Below are 20,674 nucleotides of genomic sequence, written 5' to 3'. Positions count from 1 at the left end.
GAGGACCAGCACTGCGGCTCACTAGGCTAATCCTCCACCTGCGGCACCGGCACACCGGGGTTCTAGTCCTGGTCGGGGTACCGGATTCTGTCCCGCTTGCTCCTCTTCCTGACCAGCTGTCTGCTGTAGCCCAGGAGTGCAGTGGAGGATGGCCCAGGTCTTTGGGCCCTGCACCCGCATGGGAGACCAGGAGAAGCCCCTGGCTCCTGGCTTCAGATAAGCGCGACAGCGGCTGCAACCGCCGGCCGTAGCGGCCACTTGGGGAGTGAACCAATGGAGAAAGGAAGACCTTTCTCTCTGTCTCTCTCTCTCACTGTCTAACTTTGCCTGTCAATTAAATAAATAAATAAATAAATAAATAAATAAATAAATTTTTTTTTTTGAAATCCGGAGCCGGTGCTGTGGTGTTAGTAGGCTGTAGGCGAGGGTTCCTGTCTAGCTGCTCTTGGCCCCATCCAGCTCTGCTTACAGGCTGGGAAAGCAGTGGAAGATGGCCCAAGTGTTTGGGCCCCTACACCCATGTGGGAGACCTGGAATAAGCTCCTGGCTTCGGATTGGCCCGGCTCTAGCCAGTGTGGCCATTTGGGAAGTGAACTAGTGGATGAAAGACCTTTCTTTCTTTTTTTTTTTTAATTGGGTAATCTTAGCAACTCTAAATTTTTTAAACAGAAGCCATAATCTCAACCACCCCTCCCATCAAAAGCCTGCTCCATAACTGAAGTACCAACACTCCAGGAAATGTATACTGCTAAAAGAAAGGGGGAAAAAAGACATTTACTAAACTTCCACAGGAAGACTGTATAAATCTGGCAGTGGATTATATACACATCAGCCTCTACCCACCATACTACTCAGTCTCAAAAATCAAAACTTAATATAAATCATTTCATCCTTAATAAAGCTCAGAAAATTATAAATCTATGAAGTATGTGATGGTACTCAATAATTACATTATGTAAACAAATATAATCAAAAAAGTAAAATAGACAATCTGGATTTCAGAACCAACATAAGTAAATCAGTGGATGTAAACAAGAATTTTTAAAGGCAACTCTTTAGTTCCAATTTAAAACAAACATTCAGGACTGGAATCTTCTGAATTTTCTAATATCTTGAATAGCCCCATCTTCTCTTTAATTGGTCCTGATGCATTCATTTGATCAATGAGATCACTTCGATCTAGTAACAGCTCGAGATCTTTATCACTAATGACTCTCTCTCTTGATCCTTTTACTTCCCTTTCATAATCTCTAGATTTTAAAAGCTCCATTAATTCTTTGGGATCTAAGAAATTCTTAGATTGATTTAATCCAGATTGACCACCTTTGAAATGATTTTTGTGGATGATCAACTTTTCCAATTTTCTTTTAGCAGCTGCTCTTTCCACAATTTTCTGATCAATAGTATTTGCTGTAACAAGGCGATATACAACAACTGGCTTTGTTTGACCAATTCTGTGACATCTATCCTGGGCCTGAAGATCAGACTGGGGGTTCCAATCACTATCATAAATGATAACTCTATCTGCTGCAGTCAAATTAATACCCAAACCACCAGCTCTCATACTCACTAAGAAGATAAACACATCAGGATCTGTGTTAAAGCTGTGCATATTTTTTTCTCTCTCGGAATAATACACAGACCCATCAAATCTGCTAAAGCTGAAATTTCTAAAATGGCAGTAATCCATCAAAATGTCCAACATCCTTGTCATTTGGGAAAAAAGCAGCACCTTGTGACCTCTTTTTTTTAGTTCCGGAAGCATTCGATCCAAAATTAAGAACTTCCCAGAATTTGTTACCAATTCTTCATCAATCTTAAATTCTTGTGTAACAGGATCTATAGGGTACTCAATCAAATATGGATGATTACAGCATTTACGAAGTAACATCATTATATTCTGTAGCTTCAGATTAACTTCAGATTCTAGTGGGACATTCACTTCCACAACAGTTCTTTCTCGGTCCACCTCTGGCTGAATTTGACTGATCAATTTTTCCAATTCATTTGGGAAATCATCTATGTTGCTGTAATTTATTGATTTTCTAGTTCGTCGTTTTGGTTGTCCAGTAAGACTTAGCTCAATTGTTTCTTTCTCACTGGTCCCAAACATATTTGCAATGGTGCAGTTCACAATGGCAGTATAGAAGACCTCTTGTTTCTTTGAAAGTGGTGCATAAACAACGACTTCTCGTTTAGGAGGAACTTCAAGGGCAACATCAGATTTCAGTCTTCTCAATAAGAAAGGTGTTAGAATCTGGTGCAGCATATGCAATACATTCTGTTCTCTTTCTTTAGCAATAATATCTTCAGCAGTTTCAGACAAACTAGTGATGTCAAACCAAGACTCAAAGCTTTTCAAGTCATCAAATACATCTGGCAACAAAAAGTTTAACAATGACCAAAGTTCTGATAAATTGTTTTGCAAGGGTGTACCAGTCAAAAGAAGTTTATTATCAGCATTGAACCGTTTTAACTCCCTTATTAGACGGCAGTTAATATTCTTAATCCTGTGTCCTTCATCTACTATTAAGTATTTCCAATAGCAATGCTGTAGCGCATTTCGGTCTCTCATGGCTATTTCAAATGATGTGATTACCACTGGATGAATCTGCAGTGTCCCATTCCGTTTGTTAATATTCCTTACCAGTTTTCGACGTTCCTGCTGGGTTCCATGATATAACATAGTAGGAATTTCTGGTGTAAATCTTTTGAACTCAGCCATCCAGTTAGGAAGTGTAGACAAAGGTCCACAGACAAGAAAAGGTCCAGGTACTCCTCTCTGAATCATCAATGCAATTGTAGCAATGCACTGAACTGGAAAGACCTTTCTTTCTCTCTCTCTCTCTCTCTCTGTAACTCTGCCTCTCAAATAAATAAATAAAACCTTAAAAACATTTTTTTTTGAAATCCATGCATAGTTTTTTCATAATATGCATTTTTCATGAACATTTTAAAGACCTCTTGTATGCATGGATTTTGTACAACCCTTTTGTTACAAGATCTTAAGAATAATAGCCACTATTTACAATGGCAAACAAAAAAGATATATCTAGGAATAAGCTTACCAATTTAAGCATAAAATCTAGATAAGGAGAATTATAAAGAAAACCTGACCAAAAAGAAACATCTTTTCATGTTCTTGAAAGGAAGAATATAGCATGTTGATTTCTGCTGTGGCAATGTATGAATTTAACATTCCAATAAAATGCCAATTGATTTTTCCTTTCTTTTTCTTTTTGGTAAAAAGGAGTCCAAATTAATGAATTCTAAATTCACATGGAAAAAATGTAAATTAGCCAAAAATAACTCAAAAAGAAAAATGAAAGTGAATTAGCCATAAGGCCTTAAATATATATATGAAAAAATGTCCTAGATTTATTACTGACTAAAAGTAAATGAGGTAGTACACGTTATGCTAACAAATGTATTTAGAAAGGGAGGAGGACCGTACTTTAATTTTCCTTATGGATAAATTAAAATTATCTGAATGACAGAGCAAGAATTGGCTGGATGGAGATACAGGCAGGAAAGACTTTTTACTTTGTATCTTCACACATTTGATAAAACTACTGATTTCTGAAATGTGAATATCTATTAAAATTAAATTATTTATAATATACTATAATATTATGATATATTATTACAGGATAATTTTTACAAAGGTATAATGAGAGACCCAGGTTTTAAAGTATAAGGAAAGAGATGTACATACTCAGTTTCCTTTGTTTCTTTTTTCTCAGTAATCCACACATCAGTAACAGCACAGGGCAAGCTCCCATCTATCTTTGTTCTTCTTGGCTCTTGTAGAACTTCTGCTTCCAAATCATCAGGTTCTATCAAAATCAAAAGCATAACAAGACACATATCTCAAAGCAAATTTCACTGAAAGAAAATTGAATATGCATTCTGTAAATTATCACTATCCAGATTTAGGCTAATATATTAATTATAGAAAAATTAAGTATTTCACACATAGGTCTTTAATCTTTGATGGTGGGTTAATTTTCTAGTCACCTACCTTAGGATGTACCCCATGTGAAGAGATAGATAGGTCTGGGCCTCTTAACTTACAAGGCCTAAAGCCCACCAGATTATTATCAAGCCCCTTCTGTCAGGTTCTATTTGCCTCTCAATCAGAAAACTTAATTGTAGCTTAGACAGCACCTTTCTTAGCTCCTCTAATAATGACTCTGTCCTTTGTTCTAGACCCTGTCTAGCACACTTGGGCCTCATTCCTTTGTAATCATAACCTCTACTCTACCACCAATGGCTCTACTCCCAACCTGTGTGTACTGATGGTCCTCTTCCCCACTTAATGCTGTATAATTGTTCAAACCTGGTAAATGCCACTCTTAGGATCATTGGTTACTATCCTCACTCTGTCTTTTATGACCTTGTCTAAATATGATCAGAGTCGGCAAACTTGGAAGGCTTCCATAGCCTTGGCAACTCATGACGACGGCCTAGGGCGGTTACTGGCGCCATAAACTAGAGTGTCAATTTGTTGGGTCAACAACAGGAGCCACTGTGCACTTGCTCCTCATGTGGGATCTCTGTCCTTAATGTGCTGTACATTGTGATTTAATGCTATAACTAGTACTCAAACAGTATGTTTCACTTTGTGTTTCTATGTGGGTGCAAACTGTTGAAATCTTTATACTAAATTGATCTTCTGTATATAAAGAGAATTAAAAATGAATCGATGCAAATGGAAGGGGAGAGGGAGCGGGAGAGGGGAGGGTTGCGGGTGGGGGGGAAGTTATGGGAGGGGGAAGCCATTGTAATCCATAAGCTGTACACTGGAAATTTATATTCATTAAATAAAAGTTAAAAAAAAAGATTTATTGTGCTCACTTTGGTAGCACATATACTAAAAAAAGATTTATTTATTTACTTATTTCAAAGTCAGTTACAGAGAGAGGGAGAAACAAGAGAGAGAGAGCGAGAGAGAGAGAGAGATTCCATCCACTGATTCACTCCCCAAATGGCCACAATGGCCAGGGCTGGGCCAGACTGAAGCTAGGAGCCAGGAGCTTCCTCCATGTATCTCATGTGGGTGCAGGGGCCCAAGGTCCTGGGTCATCTTCTGCTACTTTCCTAGGTGCATCAGCAGAGAGCTGCATTGAAAGTGGAGCAGATGGGACTCGAACCCGCACCCACATGGGCTGACAGTGTTGTTGGCAGTGGCTTACCCGCTACACCATAATGCAAGTCCCACTAGTCATTTTTTTTTTTTAAGTTTAATTTTATTTATTTGAAAGAGTTAGAGAGAGAGGTAGAGCCAGAGAGAGAGAGGGAGGGAGAGAGAGAGAAAGGTCTTCCATCTGCTGGTTCACTCCCCAAATGACTGCAACAGCCAGAGCTGAGCTGATCTGAAACCAGGAGCCAGGAGTTTCTTCCAGGTCTCCCACAGGCATTCAGGAGCCAAGGACCTGGGCTATCTTCTGCTGCTTTCCCAGGCCATAGCAGAGAGTTGGATCGGAAGTGGAGCAGCCAGGACTCAAACCAGCATCCATATGGGATGCCAGTGCTGCAGACTGGGGCTTAACCCGCTGTGCCACAGCACCAGCCCCTCCTATAGTTATTTTTTAAAATGAGATGCTTCTTTTTGACTTTTACCTGTAATAATAATACTTAAAAGAAATACTGTGGGAGACTGGTGCTGTGGTGTAGCAGGTTAAGCATATGGGTGCCAGTTAAAAGCCTGGCTCCTCGACTTTGCATCCCGCTCCCTGCTAATATGCTTGGGAAAGCAGCAGAGAACTGATCAAGTGCTTGGGGCCCTGCAACCACATGGGAGACCTGGATAAAGTTCCTGGTTCCTGGCTTCTGCCTGGCCCAGCCTTGGTCATTGTAGCCATTTGGGGAGTAAACCAGTGGATGAAAGATCTCTTCTCCCCCAGTCCTTCTCTGTCTCCCTCTCTCACTGTAATTTTTTCAAATAAATAAATAAATCTTAAAAAAATTAAGCACTATATAGTCTGTATTTTCATAACATTTTCTCTTCATTAAAATTTTAGTAGTATATAAATTGTTTTTAAAGAAGTTATAAAATCTAGTTTAAGAATGACGATGTCTGTAGTTATGAATATGGAAGAATAGGGGCTAGCACTATGGTTCTGGCATCTAATATGGGTGCCGATTTAAGTTCCAAATACTCCTTTCTCAAGCTAGCTCCCTGTTAATTTGCTTGGAAAAGCAGCAAAGATGGCCCAATCCTTGGGCCCCTGCAACCATACGGGAGACCGGAATGGAGTTTCATGCTCCTGACTTTGGCCTTGCCCAGCAACAGCTGTTGCAATCACTGGGGGAGTGAACCAGCAGATGAAAGATTCTCTCTCTCTGCAACTCTGCCTTATAAATAAACCAATCTTTAAAAAAGGAAGAAAGAGGGGCCATGGCCTGCAGCCTGCTTGTGGCCTTAGCACCCACTGTGCCCTGTCTACTTCTGCCCTGGTGACTGTGGGGAAGCGCCCTCTGGATGCTGCACACTAGAACTGCTCTGCTCTCAGTTCGTAAATTCAGAGAAACATGAATGGATAACAACAGAAAATAGAATTGGAACAGCGGGAATCAGCAATTTTGCACAGGAAGCTTTGGGAGATATTGTTTATTGTAGCCTGCCTGAAGTTGGGACAAAATTGAAAAAACAAGAGGAGTCTGGTGCTTTGGAAAGCGTGAAAGCTGCTAGTGAACTCTATTCTACTCTATCTGGAGAAGTAACTGAAGTCAATGAAACCCTTGCAGACAACCCAGGACTCGTCAACAAATCTTGTTATGAGGACTGTTGGCTAATTGTGATGACACTGAGTAACCCTTCAGAACCAGATGAATTAATGAGTGAAGAAGCCTATGAGAAATACATAAAATTCACTGAAGAATTAAGGTGGAACACTTACATACACTAGTATGGAATAAGTTAATCCAGCACAGTTATCTTAAATTAGTAGCAGACAGAAGACTTAAAATAGCAACTTTTAGCAATATTGATAGGAAGAGATACTACTTTCAATGCGGCCACTAGTAGGAAGGTAAACCCTAACTTTGTAATGATTGCAAATGAACACAATATGCATCTTTTTCACAATACCTTGTGATTTTTATACTAGGCTCTGGCACTAGTCTTCAGAGTACATGAAATTACCTGTGATTAAAACTAGTTATGTGCTCACTTCGGCAGCACATATACTAAAATTGGAACAATACAGAGAAGATTAGCATGGCCCCTGCGCAAGGATGACACGCAAATTCGTGAAGCGTTCCATATTTTTCTGTCGGGAAAAAGTAGAAGAGAAACCACCCCCTGCACCCACCATAGCCACCAAACCTGTTAGAACTGGACCAATGAAACCTCAGGCCATCAAAACAGAAGAAAGAAAATCTTAAAGGCTGTGCTATATTGCAGGGGTTGGGAAGCGTTGGGGGGCAACAGGGAGGATGAAATCAGATAATGCCAGCAGCCAACGGAGTAAAACAGTCTGTGACATTATCCTGTCCAGAGTTTAGAGATACACAAGGAACACAGGAGCAATTTACACTGACACATAGCTGCTGCACCAGTAGAAATGAGGCTTTGCAAGCTTGTACCTTCTATATAACATGTGCTCAGTTTATGGCCATGTATCTTCAGTCGAATTTCTATACAACTATTTGCACAAGGTTCTCAAGTGCATACAGTCTAGACCTAAAAATCCTTAATGGTCAGGTGAAACAACAGAACCAAGAGGAAAGTCATACTGCAGAGGAATGGCTGCCTGAACAATGGTGGTCTCAGCTAAAACGTCAGATGTGGTTTCTTTGTCCCCTTGTATTCTTTGGATGTGGTTATGCCATTGATAGGCTTGCAGGTGAAGAACTGAAGATGACTGGTGCTGGATAGAGGAGCCTTATTTTTTTATTATGGCAGCTTTGCTATTTTTGTAACATGGTGATTGAGTTGAACACAATCAAAGTACAATGGCAACTGATCTCCCCTTCCTGAATGAGTGAGCAGATGATTTAATATTGATGTCAGCATCCTTGACCTGCCAAGCGAGCAATGTTTGGTTACTGCTTCTGTTTGAAATGATGCTGTGTTTTGGTTGTGGTCCAAAGCTTCAAAGCACTGTTTGGCATCTCCTTTCTTCTATGGAGCTCTCACCATTCACATGTGACAGATCTGGTAAAATACTAGTTAGGTTGAATCTTGCTTGCCTCCACTCCGTCATCTTTGTATGAATCGAATTTTCACCCCTCCCCACCTTTTAACATTTTTTTAGCTGACGTTCATGAAGAACAGTGAGTACCTAGAACTGTGCTACTAATGAAAGGAAATCTCATCAAAGAAGGTACATTTCTTTACAGAGCTGTGTCATACCATCCTTTGGGCCCTCTGCTGGGAAAGTAGAATCAAGTCTCAAATAATGCCTTTTAATTGTATCCTCTAGTATTATAGATGTAGGACAGTACTGTATCATACCTCTGTGAATGTAAAATATCTTGTACCTGCTTCATGATACGTAGTAGTGACTGTGCTTTATCAGAGCTGTTTTTAATGATGTTATTCTAGAATGTTTTCTTTCCAGATGATTGAGAAGCTAATTAAAAAAAAAAAATGGTGCTAGGTACCACGACAGTAACAAAACTTTGCTGTTTTCAGGGTTTTGTTTTTTTACCTTTTTCCTTTCTTTTTTTTTTTAATGGAGTGTGCTAGATGTCTCTATAATTTTGTTCAAATGACTGCAGAACCTGGAAAAGCTGTTGCTATTGATACATAACATACTGCTATTACTGGTCTTTTTATATAAATATATATATATATACACATACACACACACACACACACATATATATATATAATTGAATTTTTGGAAACTTTAGCTATGCTGTCAACTTTGAGAAAAGTATCTCAGTTTACTGTGTTGAGTTGACATTGTACAGAAATTAACAACCATATTGGTCTAGAAACGTTAAACTTAATTTTTTTTTTCCATTTGTACAGGGGTAACGCACTTTATTAAATATGTAAGGTCTTATCTACGTGGGTTTGATTACAGAACTAATAAAGTATTCTCTAAATAATGAAAAAAAAATAAAACTAGTTATACAAATAATGTAATTTGGGCCGGTGCTGTGGCGCAGCAGGTTAAAGCCCTGGGCCTGAAGTGCCAGCATCCCATATGGGCGCCGGTTCGAGTCCCGGCTACTCCTCTTCTGATGCAGCTCTCTGCTATGACCTGGGAAACAGTAGAAGATGGCCCAAGTCCTTGGCCCCTGCTCCTGTGTGGGAGACCTGGAAGAAGTTCCTGGCTCCTGGCTTCAGATTGGCACAGCTCCGGCCGTTGCGGCCATCTGGGGAGAGAACCAGTGGATGGAAGACCTCTCTCTGTCTCGACCTCTCTCTGTAACCCTTTCAAATAAATAAAAAATGTATCTTAAAAAATAATGTAATTCAAGGATAACATTGTTATTTGAAGCCTAATGTAATATAATGTAGTGTAACTTGCTATAGCCATCTATCTCTTGATTGGGTCAAAATATGTAATGATCTTTCTATTGGAAGTATCTGGGAATGGAGAACAGTTTTTTGTTAGTTGTACAGTGCCAGAGAAAGAACAGCACTATCTTAGTTTTGCAAAATACTGCATTTGTTGGTGCTATTTTATACAGTGAAGCAGCTCTGCAGCAACACATAGAACAAAAGACTGCAATATCACTGATACTACTAAACAACTAAACAAAATTTTCAATCTTTAAAATCTATCCTTAACTACCAAAAAAGAACAAAGAAGTGCTAGTTTCTAAACTTCCATGATGATTTTGAGAACATAATTGAGTTCTCTAAATCTAATTTTTTAGACTCAAATAATTAAAAACCATGGTGCTACCTCTGTTTTCTGGTGGTGACTCATTCTATACCTAGCTGATATTTTCTGAAAGTAAATAGAAAAAAGTTGTTTTCTTCATTTGTTAACTTCCTTTTTCCTTCCTAATTAAATCATCAACACTATCTCTTTTTTTAGGCCAACACTATCTCCTCTCCTCTTTTTTTTCCTGAATTCCAGACATATTTATCTTTTTCATTTTTAAAGTTTCCAAAATATGTCCTACTTTGAGACAACTGATACTGTACCAATTTCAAAGTTTTCATCTTTTATTCAAATAATTTTCTTTCTATTCACACAAAGTAAGAACTTGGGAGGTAAGATGATTTCACATCTTATATTATATTTTAATGAGTGACCCTGTTCTCTAGTACCTAAAGCCATATCAGTATTGACTTATTCTAATTTTATAAACTTACTTTGTGACTGTAGTGCCTATAAATCCTAAAGTAGTTACTATCTGCTTTGCTGAAAAAGTCTGCCAACCTCTGCATTAGGCTCGACAGTATTCATGATATGCCTAAGAGTTGTCTTTTCTTTAAAAAAGGTATAACATAGAATTTCAGATGATGCTGTAATAAGAGAATCTCATAGAATGGGTGGGTGAAACAACAAACATTTATTTGTAACAATTCTGAGGGCTGCAGAATCTGCCAGTATGGTTAGTTCCAGATAAGGCCCTCTTTCTGGTTTGCAGAAAACAGCCTTTTTCTCTTTGGATCCTCATGTAGCAGATGGCAGAGAGTTAGCTCTCTGGCCTTTTCCTATAATGGCTCTAATCCCTTGTAATGTTCTAATTATCTTACAAAGGCTCTACCTTCAAATACAATCACAATGGGAAGTAGATTTCAACATATAAATTTTTGGGGAACATACTTAGTCCACAAAAGATACTAGTAACTATGATTCTAATGAATAAGAGTATTTATGATACTATGGTGAGTTACACATAGTCACCTCTTGCAAAGTCTCCTATCTAGAACGAGCTGTTTTAATTCTGGCTGGTATTGTGAATGCCTTGACTTAACTGAACACAGTTAAATCAATACTATGGGGAATCCAGACTAAGTCTCAAAGAACTTGAACCCTGAGTCATCATGAAAGAAATTAAACTATCCTGGAAAGACCACAGGCAATCTTGGGAGACAAAATTGAATGAGGGGCACTCTACTGAGTCGTGTCAAGATGCCAGACATGACAGTGGTATTATCTTTCAATGAACTTCCAGTGAAGTCCAACTGATAGCTGGGAACACTAATGACACCAGTTGATGCCATATGGAGTGGAAGAACTTTCCTAGTTTCTGACACAAAAGGGTGAGATAAAATATAAGGGTTACCTGCAGTTACTAAGTTTTAGGAGTAATTTTCTTTGTACCGATAGATAACTAAAGCAGAATTTATATCTGAAAATAAAGTGTGGACATAAAAGCCTAAAATATGTGCATTGTCTATGGGACTGGGGAGCAGATGCAAGGATTTCAAGGAAACTATTGGTGAGACTGACCAGTGGAAAAAAGGTACTGGAAGCTGGAAAAAAGTGAATTCTTGTCATAAAGAGGCAGAAAATTTGACTCATGGAATAATAAGGAAGATATAAATGTGCTTATGGATTCAGTGACTCAGATGAGGGACTTTGGAACACTAAAAGGGCCAGTTACCTCCTTCTGGCAGCATCTGATAAAGTACAAGGGAGATTAATTGAAGAAAGGATTTTTAGATCATAAGTGGAATTAAGAACAGATATAGAGGACCTAGGATAATTTCTTCCAGGCAACAAAAGGTCCTCAAAGGAAGACAAGGCTTTGACACAAAAATTAAATTAAGGGCACTAAAATATGGCCTGAAAGTACAAGTAAAATCAGAGGTATGACCAAAAGACCTTCTGTTATAGCACAGAAAGATTTAAAGGCTTGTTGTGCATATTGTCTTTGCTAGACAAAAGGATTTCCAAGAATGAGAGAGCACTGCCTCACAGCACCATCATAGACAACAAAAGGAGAGAAAGGCCTACCCAAACAAACATGAGTGACTTTTGTCAAATGTAGTGATTGTCAATTATATTTACACAAAACCCACAGAATTATTTACTTATGGAAGCACCTACCTGCTTTCACTGAAAGGGAAAGCAAAGCTCACTTAGAAAAGAACCAACCTCGAAGGTACCAGGCTTTGGTGCAAAAGAAGCAGACTAACATTACTACTCCTGGCTGAATTTCAGAGTTTTCTATGGACCAATAACTGTTATGGGCTTCCCATCTTCCCTGATTTTGAAAAGGGGTCTCTACTGCACTGCTGTATGTTAAGCGTATATGGAAGTTGAGTAACATCTTTTTACTCACGGGTCTTTCGACAGAGACTACTTTAAGAGATGTCTTTAGGAAAGCAATTAGCACACAGACCTGACTTTAATAACATCATATTAGACTTTGAACTAATCCCATAATACAACGAGGCTTTGAGAAGGGTGAATATATTTTATATGTAGGAGAAATAGAAGTAACTTCTGCTCTGAAGGTAGGCTATGGCAGATTAAAAAGGGTTGCAAATCCTTTAGCCTTCTCATTGGGAGGTGAGCTCTGTCCCCACCCGCCCTTGAATCAAGGTTGGCCTGTGGCTGCTTTAACTAAAGGAATATGGTAGAATTGATATGATGCAAGCTTTGAGGCTAGCTTCTAAGGGGAAAGCTGCTTCCATTTCAGCATCTGTGAAACCTGTGCCATCATATAAGATGTTGGACTCTTCTGCTGGATAGAGTACACAGAATGGCCCTGAGACAACACCAAGAGGCAATGGGGCCCAGTTTTAGCACAGCCTCTTGGCTGTACCTTCTAAGACAACAGTGAAACCATATTGGACAGCCCAGTTACTAGCTGAATCACACAACGAGTGAACTCCAAGTCAAAGGCACGTGACTTACGAAATTCACATTAATCAAGCTCTGATTTAATTCCTGAAATTTACATGAAATATAATAAAAAAGATGTTTTAGCTCCTGGTTTTTGGGTGACTTGTCAGGTAGCAATAAAAAAACGGCCAGTTATTAAGAGTATAAAATACTGAAGCTAATCTGAGGTGAATTATTTACATGTATGCACATATTTTAATAACTTGCTAATAAAGACCTGTTTATAAAGAAAATATTTAAGCGTTATTAAATCAATTACAGTTGTTTTTGACCCATTAAAACACACCTTCCAAATTTTCTCCTGGTTTCAATAACGTCTGTAGGGATGCCTCAATAAACTTTGGACTTTTTGTCTCAACAGGAGAATCAACTGTAGCTGATGGGTTTATTTCATGTGAAATACACTGTACTTTATCTTCTCCAATAATTGAATCTTTGAATTCATCCCCTTCAGGAGAAATCTCTGTAAATATGAAAAAATGAAAAAAAAATCATACTAGTTCTTAACAAGACTTATATTTTACTTGTAATGATATTTACAGTAATTTTTTAAAAATTGCATGCTTATAATAGGTAGTTACTACTTAAGTTCTGTTACCTACTAGAAATGAATAAATGATTAAGATATATGATGGTCAAATTTCATTTCAACTGAATATTATTTCTAGGACAGGTAATGTGGTTTACATTTGTTCCCTTTTGGCAGAATATATGCATATCAGAATAGTATTTTTTAAGTTATTAACTGATTATTTTTACTTATATTGGTCTTTACTTATAATTGCTCTGAAACTCTCCATGGTTTTCATTGGCACCAGGATAGAATGGATAAACCTCAGAACAATTTGCTATAGTTTTCTACCTCTAGGTTACTCCCATTTATTTGTAAATGAGTTAATCACAATCTAATTTTGACATAACTAATTAGATGATTTTTATAGTTAAATTAGTAATTCTTCTGATATCCAGGACTCTCAGTTCACTCACCTTCACCCTACCTCAGTCATCACTGTATTCTCAGGCACTCCAATGGTTATACCTTAGACATTCTGTCATTTACACATTCCCTCAAAATCTTCAGTGTTAAAGAATCCTATTCTCCAATTTCTATCATTGTATTTTTCAATTTCTCTCTACTGTATACGTATAATGCATTGACCCTGTAAGATTTTCTCTCTCCATTATCGACATTAAAATCCATCTAAAAGGGGCTGGGAGGCAGGCGCCGTGGCTAACTTGGGTAATCCTCCGCCTGTGGCGCCGGCACACCGGGTTCTAGTCCCGGTTGGGGCACTGGATTCTGTCCCAGTTGCTCCTCTTCCAGTCCAGCACTCTGCTGTGGCCCGGGAAGGCAGTGGAGAATGGCCCAAGTCCTTGGGCCCTGCACCCCCACAGGAGACCAGGAGGAAGCACCTGGCTCCTGGCTTCAGATTAGTGTGATGCGCCGGCCACAGCGGCCATTGGGGAGTGAACCAACGGAAAAGGAAGACCTTTCTCTCTCTCACTGTCCACTCTGCCTATCAAAAATAAATAAATAAATAAAATAAAAGGAGCTGGTGCTGTGGAGTAGTAGGTTAAGCCATCACCTGCAGCACTGGCATCCCATATGGGTGCTGGTTCAAGTCCAGGCTGCTCCACTTCTGATTCAGCTCCCTGCTAATGGCCTGGGAAAGCAGAAGATGGCCCTAGTGCTTGGGCCTTCTGCATTGGTGATGCAGAAGAAGCTCCTTGCTCCTGGCTTCAGATTGGTCCAGCTCTGGCTGTTGCAGCCATTTGGGGAATGAATCAGTGGATGGAAGATCTCTCTATCCTTCCCTCTCTCTGTCTGTAGCTCTTCCTCTCAAATAAACAAATAAATATTTTAAAAAATCTAAAGTTCATTATAATTATTCTCTTGTATATATCCTCAACAGAGTGACTTACCTCACAGTACTCATGCAAAAAATCCCAACCTTGTAATTATATCCAATTCTCTACTTAACATTTCTGTACATGTGTAGTTGAAATGGTTGGAGGAAAACATTGCTTACTGCCCTTTCAATTCATTATCTCTAAAATCAAGTGGGCCTTTTGTGTTCCCTGAATTCCTTTATAACACTGGGTTAACAGGAACTGTCTAGTCTCGGTTCAGCTAACTTCGTTAGATAAAAATGTTGTATCTAGGTATTTGTGAGCTTTTTAATGCTTTATTTCTTCCTTGTCAACAGAATAAAACTACAGTGCTGCTAATGCTTTGGAATCATTTCTTTTCACTGAGCTTCAACCAACTGTTTGCCACAACAAATTGATTGTGGCAGAGGCCATGTCTGTGTGTTTGATCATTTAGCCTTATCATTCTGCTAAAACATCTTGCATATTAAAATTAGAAACAAGGATATCAGACAACATCATTACCATTAAAGATTGTTTTAGAGGGTCTAACAAATGCAACAGGAAAGGGAATTATCAGAATATAAAACACAAAACCTGTTTCTTATTAATGATGATAGAACCTGCACATGCTGAGCATCTGGTATGTCCAGGTCTAAAACTTAATAGGTTTAATTAAATAATTTAGTAAAGTATGTGAATGAAAAATTTTACACCTAAATATAGACAAAGATAAGGGAATGATGGGGAGGGATTAGGTTACTTATACCAGACAAAAAAAGTCACTAAAAATTGGCAAAAATGGGCCATGCAATATAAAAAAAGAACAAAGACTATAAATAACAATTTATAAAGAAGCAAATCAAAATGTTAATAAAGGGGCCAGCGCTGTGGTACAGCAGGTTAACATCCTGGCCTAAAGCACCGGCATCCCACATGGGCTCCAGTTTGAGACGGGCTGCTCCACTTCTGATCCAGCTATCTGCTATGGCCTGGGAAAGCAGTGGGAGATGGCCTAAGTCCTTGTGCCCCTGCACCCATGTGGGAGACCCGGAAGAAGCTCCTGACTTCGGATTGGCACAGCTCTGGCCGTTGCGACCAATTGGGGAGTGAACCAGCAGATGGAAGACCTCTTTCTCTCTCTCTCTCTCTCTCTAACTCTAACTCTGACTTTAAAATAAATAAATACATCTTTTTAAAAAATGTTAATAGAATTTACCACAATGAAATTCACTTACATCAGAAAACCAAAACTGAAACCAATGAAATACACAGCTTATAAGACTGGTAACAATAAAAAAAAAGTTATTATATTAATGCTCATTTAATATCCAAAAATCAATCAATGGAATTTGTCATATTAATATAACAAAGGAGAAAAATCATACAATATTTCAATTAACTCAGAATATGGGAGTGATAACATTCAATGATTCTTCATAAACTCACACTAGAAGGAAATGCCTTAAATTAATAAAGAATATTTTCAAAAAAGTCTTAAGTTAGGCATGGGCACTATGGCATAGTGGGTTAGGCATCAGCCTGTGGTGCTGGCATTCCATATGGGTGCCAATTGGGTCCCCGCATCTCCACTTCTGATCCAGCTCCCTGCTAATGGCCTGGGGAGACCGTAGAGGATGGCCCAAGTGCTTGAGCTCTGCAACCAGGAAGCTCCTAGCTCCTGGCTTTGGATCAGCTAAGCTCTGGCTGTTGTGGCCATTTGGGGAGTGAATCAGTGGATGGAGGACCTCTCTCTCTCTCTTTCTGTAATTCTGCCTCTCAAGTAAATAAATAAATCTCTTTTTTTTTTTTAAAAAAAGGCTTACATTAATACATTTTCCCTTATAAATCAGGAATATCTCACTTCTATTATAAGCTCCATTCAACATTTTACTGGAAGTTTTAGCTTCCTCACCACAGCAGTAAGGAAAAAAAAAAAAGAAAGAGGCATAAGAATTGAAAAAGAATAAAATGGTCATTACAGAAAAATCATTGATTACACAAAAATATCGAGAAGTTATGCATAAATTACTAAAATTAATGAAGAACTTGATTAAGATTTCTGAAGATAAGTTCAATAGGTAAACATTACTTATATTCAGTTTTATAAATCAGCCAGAGTTATTAAATGAAATATAAGCAATAAATACAACAATAAGAAAAATATAAAATATTTCCCATTATCTATTTACATTAAGAAATCTCTATGGAGAAAGCTACAGCCTACTGTTGAGAGAAATACAAATGTAAATAACTGGAGGATACACATATTCATGGATTGGAAGAATCAATATTCTAAAGCTACCAGTTCTACCCAAACTGATTTATAGATTCAAAGTATTCCCAAATGGTCAAGTGTATTCTTGGTGTATCTCAAGAAGCCTATTCTAAAATTTATATGCAATAAACAAGTGGTTAGATTAGCCACATTATCCCCCACCCCCACTTTATTTTAAAGATTTATTTTATTTATTTGAAAGGCAGAGTTACACACACACACAGAGGTAGAGACAGAGAGAGATCTTCCACCAGGTGCTTCACTCTCCAATGGCCACAACAGCCAGACAAAAGCCAGGAGCCAGGAGCTTCTTCTGGGTCTCCCACGTGAGTACAGGGGCCCATGGACTTGGGCCATCTTCCGCTGCTTCCGCAGGTGCATTAGTAGGGCACTAGCTCTGAAGTTGAGAGCTAGGACCATAATTAGTGCCCTATGGAATGCCAGTGTCACAGGTTACAGCTTCACCCACTACACTACAATATCAGGCCCCAAATTAATCTTGATGAACAAGATGGGAATACAGGATCCATCAATTTCAAGACTTAAAAATAACAATTAGTAAGATAGTACCATATTGGTGCAATTATGGACAGAGTTCAGTGATTATAAAGATTCCAGAAACACATATGAAGACACTTGATTTGCAAGAAAAATAGCATGGCAAAGTATTTAATAAATGGTGCAGGGTCATCTGGATATTAAATTTGAAAAAAAAATATATCTCCTCACCATATTAAAAATCTGTGTGAGATAAACTGAAAGTCTAAATTTAAATTTAAAAAAAAAAAAAGGTTTCCGGAAGTCAACATTGGAGAATATCATCATGACTTTAGGATTTTAAAAACAGGATCCAAAAATTGTCAATTATAAAGAACAAATAAACTGGACAAAAATAAAATTAACTGGCCGGCGCCGTGGCTCAACAGGCTAATCCTCTGCCTTGCGGTGCCAGCACACCGGGTTCTAGTCCCGGTCGGGGCGCCGGATTCTATCCCGATTGCCCCTCTTCCAGGCCAGCTCTCTGCTGTGGCCTGGGAGTGCAGTGGAGGATGGCCCAAGTCCTTGGGCCCTGTACCCCATGGGAGACCAGGAGAAGCACCTGGCTCCAAGCTTTGGATCAGCGCGATGTGCCAGCTGCAGCGGCCATTGGAGGGTGAACCAACAGCAAAAAGAAATACCTTTCTCTCTGTCTCTCTCACTATCCACTCTGCCTGTCAAAAAATAAAATAAAATAAAAAATAAAAAAATAACTAATTATGCTCTTCAAAAAATGTCACCCAGTAAAATGAAAAGCCATTTAAAGATAAAATATATTTATAACATATATAATTAACAAAAGGCTTGTATCCAGAATATTCATAGAATTCCTAGAAACCAAAAGAAAACAATTCAATGCAGTTACAAGTTTGAATGGACACTTCAAATAAGAGGATATTTAAATGGCCCATAAACACATGAAAAGTTGCTCATTTGGTTACTGTAATCTGGATATAACTTATTTTCTTGGTCATATTGAGGTGCAAAGGAAGCTAGGAAATGTAATCTCTCCAAATGCTGACATATTACCCACCAAAACCCCTGGTAGGAAGGGGAAAGGTCTATTACTAAAATGAAGAAGGGAAAATTGGATACTATAGGACAACAGCTAAGTTGTTTTAACAATATCCCTTGCAGTTATCTCCCTCTAACTTTTTGTATTTTTATTATTATGTTTTACTTTTACATATCTTATAAATATTTGTAAGATTAAAATTACTGTGGTAAACAGTCAATATTCATTTATATTTACATTTACTCACAGTATAATCTTTACAATGATCTTTATTCCTTCTTAAAATTACATGCTTTTATCTGGTAGTCCTTAGTCCAAAAAAAATTCTTTAAATTTTTTAAAAAAGAGTACTTTGCATGGTTTAAGAAGCAGCATAAATCCCAAATTAAGGTAGATTTAAATAAGCATTAGGGTAGAATTAAGCAAGGATACAGGATACAAAAATCTATTCTTTAGGACCACTTAACAGGGTAACTAAAAACGTATAGCCAAGGAGACACACCAAGATGGTGGAACAGGGAAGGAGCTTACTGCTGTAGTCTAGGGAAAGACAGTTAAAAAAAAAAAAAAAAAAGTGGAAAGTGGAGAGTGTTTAATCTCAGGGAAGAGTTAATGAGAAAACAGCAGGGAAAATGCCAAAGCTGAGGGACACTGTGGACATTACATATTGTACTTGAACTACCTACAGGCAAATTGGGTATAGAAGGAACATTCCTCAACACAATCAAGGGAATTTATGATATACCCACAGGCAGTCAAAGCCAGAATTAACAATTGGGATTACATCAAATTGAGAAGTTTCTGTACTGACAAAGAAACAGTCAGGAAAGTGAAGAGGCAACTGACAGAATGGGAAAAAATATTTGCAAATTATGCAACAGATAAAGGATTAATAATCAGAATCTACAGAGACCAAGAAACTCCACAACAACAAAACAAAGAACCCACTTAAGAGATTAGCCAAGGACCTCAATAGACATTTTTCAAAACAGGAAATCCAAACGGCCAACAGGCACATGAAAAAATGTTCAGCATCACTAGTCATCAGGGAAATGCAAATCAAAACCACAATGAGGTTCCATCTCACCCCGGTGAGAATGGCTCACATTCAGAAATCTACCAACAACAGATGCTGGAGAGGATGTGGGGAAAAAGGGACTCTAACCCACTGTTGGTGGGAATGCAAACTGGTTAAGCCACTATGGAAGTCTGTCTGGAGATTCCTCAGAAACCTGAACATAACCCTACCATACAACCCAGCCATCCCACTCCTTGGAATTTACCCAAAGGAAATTAATTTGGCAAATAAAAAAGCCATCTGCACCTTAATGTTTATTGCAGCTCAATTCACAATAGCTAAGACCTGGAACCAACCCAAATGCCCATCAACAGTAGACTGGATAAAGAAATTATGGGACATGTACTCCATAGAATACTATACAGCAGTAAGAAACAACGAAACCCAGTCATTTGCAACAAGATGGAGCAATCTGGAAAACATCATGCTGAGTGAATTAAGCCAGTCCCAAAGAGAAAAATATCATTTGTTTTCCCTGATCGGTGACAACTGAGTGCCAAAGGGGAAACCTGTTAAGTGAAATGGACACTATAAGCAACAATGACCTGATCAGCTCCTGTCCTGACTTTAGATGTACAATGTAATACTTTATCCTTTTTAGTATTTGTTGTTGTTGTTGTTGTTCTAGTACTATTGGTTGAACTCAGTAATTAACACACAATTATTCTTAGGTGTTTAAATTTTAACTGAAAAGTGATCCCTGTTAAATCTAAGAGTGGAAAAAGAGAGGGAGGAGATGAACAATTTGGAACATGCTCAATCGGACTGGCCGCAAATGGTGGAGTTAGAAATGTGCCAGGGGATTCCAACACAATTCCATCAAGGTGGCATGTACCAATGCCATCGCACTAGTCCAAGTGATCAATTTCAGCTCACAATTGATAGCTCTGATAGGTCTAAGAGTCAAAGAGATCACACAAACAAGACAAGTATCTGCTAATACTAACTGATAGAATCAAAAAGGGAGAGAAAGATCCAACATGGGAAGTGGGATACACAGCAGACTCATAGAATGGCAGATGTCCTAAACAACACTCTGGCCTCAGAATCAGCCCTCAAGGCATTCAGATCTGGCTGAAGAGCCCATGAGAGTATAGCAGGCATGGAAAGCAAAGATATCATGG

The 20,674-nt window shown here is 38.4% G+C and overlaps 2 protein-coding genes, 1 non-coding gene and 1 pseudogene across 7 annotated transcripts in view; 2 read left to right on the top strand and 2 right to left on the bottom strand.

Moving 5' to 3' along the window:
- NEK1 (NIMA related kinase 1) overlaps nucleotides 1-20,674 on the bottom strand; it is a 187,531-nt gene that overhangs the window by 33,284 nt on the left and 133,573 nt on the right. For all 5 annotated transcript variants that reach the window (XM_062213273.1, XM_062213274.1, XM_062213275.1 and 2 more), the window contains 2 exons: nucleotides 13,060-13,236; nucleotides 3,716-3,836 (listed from right to left, as the gene is read on the bottom strand). In XM_062213273.1, the coding sequence (XP_062069257.1) occupies nucleotides 3,716-3,836; nucleotides 13,060-13,236 (298 nt within the window). The remainder of the gene's footprint in view (nucleotides 1-3,715; nucleotides 3,837-13,059; nucleotides 13,237-20,674) is intronic.
- On the bottom strand, nucleotides 703-2,821 carry LOC133775443 (lymphoid-specific helicase-like; the record flags this gene model as incomplete). The annotated part of the gene is made up of 1 exon (XM_062213786.1): nucleotides 703-2,821. A coding segment is annotated over one exon (1,755 nt), but the record flags the coding sequence as incomplete, so codon positions are not given.
- On the top strand, nucleotides 6,254-6,911 carry LOC133775442 (glycine cleavage system H protein, mitochondrial-like; annotated as a pseudogene).
- On the top strand, nucleotides 7,168-7,274 carry LOC133775541 (U6 spliceosomal RNA). Its single transcript, XR_009868269.1, has one exon. It is a non-coding gene; the product is annotated as a U6 spliceosomal RNA (small nuclear RNA).

This window comes from Lepus europaeus, chromosome 16, assembly GCF_033115175.1.
Source record: "Lepus europaeus isolate LE1 chromosome 16, mLepTim1.pri, whole genome shotgun sequence".
Taxonomy (NCBI): domain Eukaryota; kingdom Metazoa; phylum Chordata; class Mammalia; order Lagomorpha; family Leporidae; genus Lepus; species Lepus europaeus.
The sequence above is the reverse complement of the archived record's forward strand: the minus strand, read 5'-3'. Positions and strand labels throughout refer to the sequence as shown.